The 10,682-nt window shown below is 36.7% G+C and overlaps 1 protein-coding gene across 4 annotated transcripts in view; it reads left to right on the top strand.

The window, feature by feature from the left end:
- The first annotated feature begins 419 nt into the window (after positions 1-419).
- The window catches only part of LDAH (lipid droplet associated hydrolase), a 96,852-nt gene continuing 86,589 nt past the window's right edge, over positions 420-10,682 (top strand). Inside the window, exons 1-4 of one of the 4 annotated variants that reach the window (XM_087917904.1) lie at positions 420-616; positions 2,005-2,363; positions 4,726-4,878; positions 8,359-8,493. In XM_087917904.1, the coding sequence (XP_087774030.1) occupies positions 4,731-4,878; positions 8,359-8,493 (283 nt within the window). In that variant the 5' untranslated portion in view covers positions 420-616; positions 2,005-2,363; positions 4,726-4,730. Of the gene's footprint in view, positions 617-2,004; positions 2,364-4,722; positions 4,879-8,358; positions 8,494-10,682 lie in introns of all 4 variants that reach the window. The other 3 variants (XM_087917899.1, XM_026695350.2, XM_026695349.2) reach the window with 3 other exon arrangements.

Here is a 10,682-nt window from a genome sequence, read left to right as displayed (position 1 = left end):
CTGGGGCTCCCAGGGCATTAAAGTGCTGTTTTATATTGAAAATGGGCTGGAGTGGGAGCTCAACACCCGGCTTTTCTCTCCAAGAGCTGGGAAAGGGCGAGATTGGCGAAATGAACTTGTTTCAACCTGAACGGGAAAGTTTTAACCGTGGTGAAAAGTCTATCGGCTTTAATGTTGGTTTTAATATTTTCATTATAAGAATAAACGGTATCTTAGTTGTTGGTTGTAAGCCACTCGATTTGCTGCAAGATGGGTGACTACATAAACGTCATGAGTGAGATGACTGACTGACAGACACAGGACACCCGAGTCTTCTAAGGTCGTGCAACTACCAGGCAGAAAAATTCGCGACCCCAGGGATAGAGTAAGGCTTGCGCATGCGTGCAACAGAAAGCGAAGGCGCGCCCAAGGGCAAAGGGCAAACCTACGCTCCGAATACCCGAAGGAACCGACCTCCACGTTACGTCTCAGCCGGGCGGAAGAGCCGCGGGAGCTCTCGCTACTGTTGTTACTTCCGCCCGGCAGTGCGTAGGAGGAACAGAAGCCGCTGAGCTGCTGCTTCTCCTTCCCCGAGGGATGCTGAGAGCAGCCGGTCGAGAGCCGCTGAACGGGGAAGGTACGTGCTTGGCCAACGGGATTGCCTCGTTTGGGGGTTTTTTCCGCCCTTCTGCGGTGCTCCTCTTCTGCAACCCCCGATATTAATCGCTCCCGTTCTCCACCTCCAGGGTGATGAGGAGGAGGAGGAGGAGGATGGCAGAGAAGCCATCCCACACTGCTTGTTTTCTGGAGTTATGGCCAACAGCCGTCAAGCGGTCAAAATTGCCCTGAGCCCCCTAGGTTAATAATGGAACTCTAGTTGAAATACCCAGGCTGATGAAGCAAAGTGAAGCGAGGCAATCCGGCGCGGAAAAGAAGAGTGAACAAAGAAACGTTCCTGCTCAGGATCGTGTTTGCACTAAATACAGTATTTCCATCTGTTACACACACACACACACACTAACTAGCTGGACTAGTGTGAACTAACTGCTGTTTTGTTTTGGCTACTGTTGTTCCCATGATAATTGGCCAACCCTAATTATGGGCTCCGAGGTTGGTGTGGGGTGGGGCACTGGTTGCCTCCCTTGGTTTTCACACGTTATCACTCTGCCCCCCCCCCAAAATACCACAGAAACGATTTTTGTTGCTGTCATCCTGTTCTCTAGCAGGAAAGAGGGAAATTCCTTATTTTGGGGCAGTTCTTTCAGCTGTTAAGAATAAACAATTTGCAGAGAGACAAAAGTGGCCTTGTGATGTTGATTTGGGGGGGGGGGAATTATCACCTGTCCCCAGGCTACAGTAAAATAAAGTGATGATTATTAAATCTTCTGTATGAATAAACTACATCAGACTTTGGATGGACGTGTGGTTGTGTCATTGCTCTGAAGAGAAGCTTTGTACCTTGTTCCCTCAGGATGGAGCTGGAAATAATTTCCTGTTTGATTTCTCCTGTGGCATGAGGGATGAGGCTCACTATTGCAAATGCAGCAAACTCTACTCAGGGTCAAATAGTGGCGTGATATTTTCTGGTTTTATTACTAAATGGTATCAATTGCTGAAGACTATAGGAGTATCAGAGTTCTAAAAGGAATGTTAACCCCTTCCTCTTTCTTGATAATCTTAAGGAACCCCTCCCATGCTATTTGCAAGGAGCAGGGGGAGCACTCCTCCAAAGTAATACCATAGTAGCTTCACAGTGCAGCAGGAAGCAAATGGAGTGGATTCCCTTCAGGCCTGATCTAATCCCATTAATTAAAGTACCTCTTTTTAATAAATAAAAAAAATTGGCACTGAAGAGTTTGAATTTGGCAAATTAAATCTGAGAATGTATTTTCATTGACAAAGTTTAAAATAAGTCTGATTTTTTTTTCCATGACACTAATTTGCTTAAGCAGCTTTTCAAGACCTTAATGTACTTGGAATGAAAGCCTTGAATTGTTATCCTGCTCATTGATCTTTTTTTTCCAGTTCACATGCAACAAACATCAGACACTTGAGGCTTCCGGTTTGGGCTTCTTCGGCGACGGACCAAAATCGCGATCGTCTGCGGTTTTGATCCATGCTCGCCACTGGAGCTCCCCGAGCTGCCTGGATTCGGGGCTGAAGCCACACCGTAGAGGTGGTGAAGAAGGGGGAGCCGTCAGCGGGGTTGAGGAGAGCCGCATCTCTCCTCCTTGGCTGGCCATTACTCCCTTTCCCAAAGGCGGTTACAGTGGTGGTCAGAAATGGCCACCTCAAAGAAGAACCCAACCGGACAAGATTGTGCAGGAGGAAGTTTAAATGAGAAAGTTTGACTGACCGGGTTGAATGGAGAACATCTATTTAAGGTACCTGGAACCTGAATTTTAAAGACTAATACTAGTCTTAAAAAAGATTTTAAACAGTGAAAGAGAAAGTGAAAGGAAACGGAATTGACTTTTTTTCTTCTAACATCGTCAGTTTTAACTGACTTGGAACATTAAGAAGAAGAGATTCGAATAAGAAATTGATACTAATCCACTTTGACATTAATAGGCTATTTCTAGCTGAAAATAAAGTGTCAAAGGGATAAAGATTCTTGGATAATTTAAAAACTTTCTTTAAAAAAAGAAAGAAAGCAGTGGAGGGAAAAAGGAAAAAAGAGGGTGGAATCTGGAAAATGGAGGAGACCACCTGGAACTTAAAAAAAAAATGATAGTGGAATTTTAACAAGGCTTGCAAAAGATACACTGTAGCTGAAACTTTTTTACAAGATAACAAAGCCCCTGGAAAGAGAAAGTGAGAAAAGAAGCAAGAAACAGTTTTGGATTATTGGATGATTCCTGGAACTTTGGATGGAGGATCCTAATGAAACAAAATAAAATCAATTGGGGGTTGTTTAAAAGTTTTTTAAATGGCATCACTCCTTAAAGAGTTAAAAGTGAGACTTAAAGAACAAAAAGAAGAAGCACAAGAGGGAAGAGATCTTTTGGCTTCGTATTTCAATTTTTAGAAATGGAGATCTCGAACTATGAAAAACAACAAGAAACGCTGGCAGAACAAGAAGGGCGGGACAACGAAGAAGCCATCTTTAATGACCAAACAATTTTAAGCGGGGTAAAAAAGGGAAAGGAGGGAAAGGGAGTTAAAAACTTAAGCACTGAAGCAACAACCAAAAAAAGAGTAATTTGAAAAGTAATCATAATATCAGGAAGAAGCAGAAGGGAGGATCACAGAAGGGAGAATCAGATAGAAAAGGAAATTAAAAGGGGAGGGAGATGAAGAAAGGGAAGAGGGAAAGGAAAAGAAGCTACAAAAGACAGAAACAAGATATAGAGGTACAGGAAAAATGTACAAGAATTAAAGGTATAAACCTATTTAAAATACACAGAGACAATGGTTAAAATTTAACGAGAGGATTCTGCAAGGGTGCATGGGGTAGCATTGATATTAGACATAGAAAAGGGTTAGAAAATGTTAGATGATTAAAGTGATAGAAGAAAATTCTGTTTTGATGTGTAGTGGAATATTTGTTTGTAAAGAGAATAAGGCTCTTAATGATTTAAAAAGAATGTTTAAAAAAACTGAAAAGAAACATGGAAGATTTTTATCAGTTGACAAGATGAACTTGAATAAGAATAATAACTTTATTGACTACTGTTAATAACTATTGTTTGCTTTTTTATTTAAAGACTGTAATAAATAAAATGTGAAATATAGATGATTAAAGTGAAAGACAACTGATATTACTAGGTAATGTTTGTTAAAAGAAATAGAAATGTAAAAGATAGTTATTAATATTAATGGCAGAGCTGTACTTGAATAATTATTCCATTTACTATTGTTATACATATATATACAGATATATAATAAATATATACTTTTTTTCTTTTAAGAATTTAGTGTGTATTTTAAGGGAATGTACCAAGCAGAATTCGACTGAAAATAGGTATGTGTTATAAAATAGAGGTTAGAAAATGAATTAACTGTAAAGATGTAACTTAAATTTTTAAATAAGATTTGAAAAAAGATACAAAGGTGTTACACTCTAGTCTAGTAATTACAGGGGAAAATTTGTTTTATGAGAAAAGATAATATGAAATTGTAAACAGGACAGACGAAAGTATAAAAACATTGATTAGAAAGATTTTAAAAATTAGAAAAAGATATCTAATTGCATTAAGAAAGGAATGAGATAATTTAAAATAAGGCTATAGGAAGTAAAGAAAGGGAAAAGCTATTGAAAACATTGCAAAAATAGTTATAAGATATGGATTAGAATGTATCAGATAAATATGTATTGAGTTTATGTCTGTATGGAGAAGTGACAACCCGGGGCCACCCTGTTCTCAAAAAAAAGATATTTTATCTGTATTTGTGTTTTGTGAAAACTTAAATAAAACTTTTGTTAAAAAAAATATCGGACTCTTGATTTGATGATCTGGATAGGCTTTATTTTGTCATATGCATTTATTTTGCATATTTTGCAAATTACCAGTTGCAATTCTGATAAGAATCAGTGCCTCTTCTGCAAGCATTTAATAACATAGGAAGCTGCTGTTAACCTTATTCCCTACATGAGAATTTTTGAAATCATCATGTAGGAGTTGACAAAACTCCTGTATCTTGTTTGGCCAGAAAATCGCTGGTAGGTTCACTTTATTAAGCCAAACAAGTAAGGAATGATTATTCATAGCTAACTTTAAGCTCTCTTTGTTTTCTCTTTAGCAGCAAGCATGAACTCAGATTCTAAAGAGCAAGATTTGATACGTGAAGAGTTCACTTACATTTCTGGAGCTTTGACACAGATTCTCAAGTGTGGCCCTTGGGAAGATCTCTGGAATGATAAAAGTGCACCCAGACTTCTATTTCTAGTTATCCCTGGTAAGTTTTGATATGTAGGTGGTGTATGTTCTCTTGATCAAATCTGTTCTAGAAAATGGAAAGGGGAAGGCTTGAGTATAATTCCAAAAAGCAAATTAATAAAGACTTATATTCTGTAAAGGCAGAGGGGATATGGGGATAAGAGATTGAGATACTAGCTGGAAAAAAAATTCCCAAGGGATATTTTCTAATTTATCCCTTTGGGGAGCTAGTGGATCTAGTATGAGGGTCATTTTTATTTCATTTTCATTTTAAATGATGCCTGTTGCCAAAAAATATCTGACACTTTATTAAGACTCTTAGACTGTTCTAGGATATGAACAGTGCAACAAAGCATGCATAAAAGAAAAATTATCCAGTTGTATTATACTGATGTACACTGCATAAATAAATTGTAGCCACATTCTACATGGTATCCTTCTCTCCCTAATTTCTGTGTGTGTTGTAGTAATACATGGCTGCAATACCTGCCAAACTAAAATGTCATTTTAGAAATTGAATCTGAAACAGTATCAGCTGGAGAAACTGTTAGTTCTAGAAAGAGTTGTACGATCTTTGAACAATCACATCTATACTTGGGAGTTTTGGGTGCTCTACCTGACATTTCAAAGTCCTCTCTACTATATGTTCATCAGCTTTATTTGGATGTGATGAGAAGACTAGCTGTTTCCTAAGTTTGCATATTCTCATGTTTTCCTTTAGCATAACAGCAAGGAGTTTTAAAGCTCTCTTTTGCATTTTGGTTTGCTGTGTTTTCACACTGCACTTAAATGAAATTTGAAGCATTTGATGTTAAAAATAATGGAAGTAGAGTTTGATGATGTTACCAAGTTTGGTAATGAAATATCTGCAAGAAAACAACCAAGTTCAGAGACCATCAGTTCAACCCTGAGCTACAAGTATTTTATCATATCACAGGATCATTTTATAGTCAATGAGTTGTGAAGAAATAAAAAATACAGGGAGGCATCTAAACACCACAGGTGTTCTTAAAGCTTTTGCAATACTAATTTGCCTTCTGCTGCAATGTTTGAACATTGCAGCAGAATCTCTCAATGTTGGGATCAGATATATAGTATTTGTTCAAAGCAGTCCTTTCTCAACAGATAATGTAGCCTATTCTACATTATGTTAGATTGTTAGGAACTGCTAAATAGGCATTTATTACAAACTAAATAAAATTAATAATGCTTAAGACAATTGTGCTTTCTGACTATAATGTAGAAACAAATGTGCCAGAAGATGGTGCTGTTTTAAACATAAGTACAATTTTTTTTACAGTTTTTTTTTTTTTGTATGGAGAACTTTTTGTATGGAGAACCTCCAATAATGTTGGAGGTTCCAAATAACTGGTTTCACTGCATTCTTCCAGATATTTAAGTTGCCATGTATATGATATACTCCTTCACAGTCAAATAACATTTGATGTGTCTGAAGCTAGTTTCTGGGTCATTGGTTGTTTCCCATGATTAGATTTTTCCCAACAAGTAATCCCAGTGACAAAAGACTGAAGACTGCCACTTCCAAAATCGATTTAGCTGTCTGCTCTTCAAACCATTGCATCTGGGCATGGAATTATTTCATTACCCCGAACAATACACAATGCCAAAACAATAATGAGAAAAGTTCAGAAGTCTCTACCTGTTCTACATTAAGTCAAACTGTTAGGACATTGGCACCAAACTAATTAAAGGATCTGTATAATGATTTTCTCAGAGTTCAGTGGAGTAGGTGGAACAAGAATGTTTCATGGAGCATTTTGTGGCAGCCTCTCTACCTCTTCCCCTACATTATATGTAACGTATGTTAGTTTGGGCTCTTTATTATTCCTAAAGATGGAAGATAAATAAATAGGTTTATATAAGAGAGAAGAACGTAAGGTGCTTTGTTCTTGTCTCTCTTTTTCTTTAACTGGGTAGTTATAAAGAACGTTGAGATTTTGGATGATGTCTATTTTGAACAGGGCAATAAATGCAAACAACAATTGGTTCCCCTGGGTTCTATTTTTAAAAGGTTTACGCGGGGCCACAAATACTTCCTCCTACTCTATCAGGTTTTTGGATGGGATTATGAAATAGTGAGAATTCCCACTGTTCACAGAGCTTTCAATGTAGCTTTGGATTTTAATCTTGTTGAACCAGACACATTAAATTCCTCTTTTAACCACCATTAAGCCCAATATAAATCACTAGCAGTAGTGCTACAAACTACTGTAAAATAAATGTCCTTACTTTGCAATAAGTTCATTTGTTCATCATGCTACCAAAGACAAAGAACAATTTTCTCACATTTTGTGGCAGAAATATTGGACAAGTGTTTGTTTTGATGAAAAGAACAGAGACTGATAATTTAATAAGTAATGTAAGGTACGGAGTTCTCTTTTTGACAGCATTTTTGTTGTCTTCATTAAAAAGTGTATTCACATTTGTGGCTCTTGTTTCTACCCCTTCAGTGAATGTTTCAGTGTCAGTAGCTATTGTAATAAGTAATCTATATCTTTTATCATTGCTCTTTTCCTGCTCCTCCCTATGCCCTATTTTGTCTGTGATCTTTTCTATTTTCTTTCTAAAGAAAAACTCAGGTAATGATACAGTTTATCAGAAGATAGAAACCTTCCCTGTCAGGAAAAAAAAAAGGTTAATCGCAGGTATTAAAATATACACTGAAGGACTGACTACAAAGCTTAACAAAAATTGATTTCTTTCCAAGCCATTGACTATAAAATGATATGGTGCTCTGATAGGAATGAGACAAATATTCAGTGGAATGAATGGGGAAGAATGAAAATCTATGAAGGAGTTACAGCATAAAATCTTTGTTTTACCTTTGGAGGCTCTTCCAAAGAATATCAGTTTAAAAGAAAGACAAGAATGTAAAACATGTTACTCAAAGAGCATTTACTTAACTCAATTCTTTTGAATAAATTCGTCTCTTTCATATTATAGAAAATGCATGCATATTATGTGAATTAAAAAAAAAATCTTTTAAAACACATTTTGATTAATGAATAGTTTTGCGGTGACAAACCCTCCAAAATAAGTAAACTGCTCTAATTTGGGAAGAACAGGAACTAAACATTCCAGGAACTTGGAAAATGTGGATAATATACTATATTTGAAGAGGTTATACTATATTGTTGGAGAGGTTATAAGTTTCTATAGTAAAGCAATGCAATGGAGGAATTAAGTGCTATTTCCCCTCCCCTCCCAAAATCTCATTCATGTGGGGTAAATCTTTGGTAAGGTGAAAGTTGCCTGTTGAGTTGCAAAATTATTTTTAGACAAAGAATGAGAAATGCCACCCAGTTGAAGGTCTGTTTTCATTCCAAGTTCAAGTGTGACATATACATGGTCCGTACAGTGAAAAATATTTGATAAATATAATTTGCACAAGATAAAGATGGATCTTAATGTTTCAGTCTTTTCAATGGATTATGTTTTATTTGTGGCCTATATTTTTAGTAAACTTTTGTCTTTTTAGGTAATCCAGGATTGCCTGACTTTTACCGGACATTCATTGAGACTTTATATTATAGCCTGAATCAGCAGTATCCTGTGTGGGTCGTTAGCCATGGTGGACATTGTAAAATCCCTCATGAAATCAAAAGAAAGGAAGGTAGCTTTAACATCTTTCTTCTATTACATTATCATTGATGAATGCTTAGCCTATGTAGATCAGTTGACATCTTTTGTACTAAATTGTATGAAAATGATGCCATGGATTTTATTGATATTTTCATTGATATGCCTAAGACTAGTTTGTAACATTTATTTAGGCTCTTATATGGCTGTTCCATTCAAACTCTCTGACGCTAGGTTGTGTACAAAAGACACCCCAATTAAAAAAAGATATAAAATATCATAGCACACCTGAAAACATACTAAACTTTAAACATTAAACACTGAAAATGCCAACAACCTACCCAGGGATACTCTCTCAACCTAGTCACAAAGCTCTGTGGAAGTTCCAGATGTTAACCACCTTCCTAATTGGGGTACATCTGGGGATAGATCATTCCAAAGGGCAGCCAATAATAAGGAACTTAAAGATTAGGAAGTATCTTCCAAGACACTTAAAAAGATGAATAGTGTTCCAAAACTTCAAATCATCATGGTAGTATTGGCCTAAAAAAAGTAAAGGCTTGACCCAAAACCAGCTGTTGTGTTTGTCTTATACAAACTATTTCCTACTTGAATATGTCCACAGGCAGGTGGTTATTTTGGAGCAGAAGATCAATAAGATATTAAACTGTATAATTAAATGCCATCTCATGCTGTATGTAAAAGGCAGCTTTTTTTCTTGCCTTTTATTATGGATCTACTTAGCACAGGCAGGTGGAAGCAACTGAGCTAATTACAGTTGAGCTGTCAAAGATGGAGGCCGATTGGTATGTACTTGAAGAATGTCAGAATAACCCAAAATTGCAGGCACCCCCAAAAATTTCTCTGCTGATTTTCAGCCTGCTTTCCAATTATTTTAGAAGGGATTAGCAGTTTCTCAGGAATTTGTTTTCTGAACTAGAAGCAGTTCTAGACCTAGTCAAGTCCTATTTCCTTCACACACCTTGCCCTGAACACTTTGGAACTACTTCCAGTTTGGAGAATTAATTTCCAGAAAATTGCTTGCCCACCCCAGCCAGAATGACATGGCCTGAGAAAGAACAGAGCATTCTAGAATACTCTGGAAAATTCAATTCTGGGATTGATTGTTTTTATTATGTGTATCACAACACCTTAGTCATGATGGAATTTAAATTCATGCCCTGTAATTTACACAGTCAGGATATACACACACAAACACACATGGGTGTACCCAAAATCAGGCTCCATAGACAGTTTATTATATATATCACATTAAATGTTCAAATTAGTTGTCATTTTCTACCAAAGATTTCATTACTTATTTGATGGATGACCTTTGAACATTTCTAAGTATATGGTAAATAAGACTATTGGAAAACATATTATCAAATCATATTGTGATTATCCTGTAGAGGCTGACTTTTGGTGCATTCTGTATATGTGTGAGTGTGTGTGTTTGTCCTATTATACTAACATACCCTTTGGTAAAAGGTTAATGCTTATAATGCTTATGACATTGCAGCTCATTTTATTTTGGTGTCGATTTTTAAAAACATAATTGCACAATGCAATTAGATATTTTTGCTACTGAAGCTACAAATGCCTTATTATTAGACTTACCTTGCATCATTTTTAAAAATGTACAGAGCAATTCTGTAGGGCAACATGATTTTATGTATATTTTTGGATTGATACTTGTAGAATATTTGAAGTATATATGACTATTTAGCCAGGAAGTTGAAATTTAACACAGTAAGACTGCTTACCCATGTTTAGTGGGATTGTTTGGGACTGCATTTCTCCTTTGGTAGCCACGAGGGTGTCTCAATTTGTAATTGACTTGGTATATTCAGTAGGGCAGCCAAATTTGAATTTTAAGAATAGAATAGAATTCTTTATTGGCCAAGTATGATTGGACACACAAGGAATTTGTCTTTGGTGCATATTCTCTCAGTGTACATAAAGAAAAAATAAAATGCATTTATAGCTTGAAGGGAAGTGGGCGTCTAGGGCCACTTTCTATAAAATCAAGGTTAACAATAGTCACTTCTTTGTGTGACAATGACTTAGTGGTTTGCCTTTGTCAACCCTTTAAAGCAGGGGTCCCCAACCTCTGGGCCGTGGGCTGGTATCGGTCCATGTTAGGATATGGGCTGTGCATGCAAGTGAGTGAAGCTTCATCTGTGCAGGCACCAGATCTAGGTTGCATTTGGAAACCCGCCC

This window comes from Pseudonaja textilis, chromosome 1, assembly GCF_049901715.1.
Source record: "Pseudonaja textilis isolate UNSWEBS1 chromosome 1, rPseTex1.2, whole genome shotgun sequence".
Lineage (NCBI taxonomy): Eukaryota > Metazoa > Chordata > Lepidosauria > Squamata > Elapidae > Pseudonaja > Pseudonaja textilis.
Note: the sequence above shows the minus strand (reverse complement) of the source record. Positions and strands in the feature narration are given on the sequence as shown.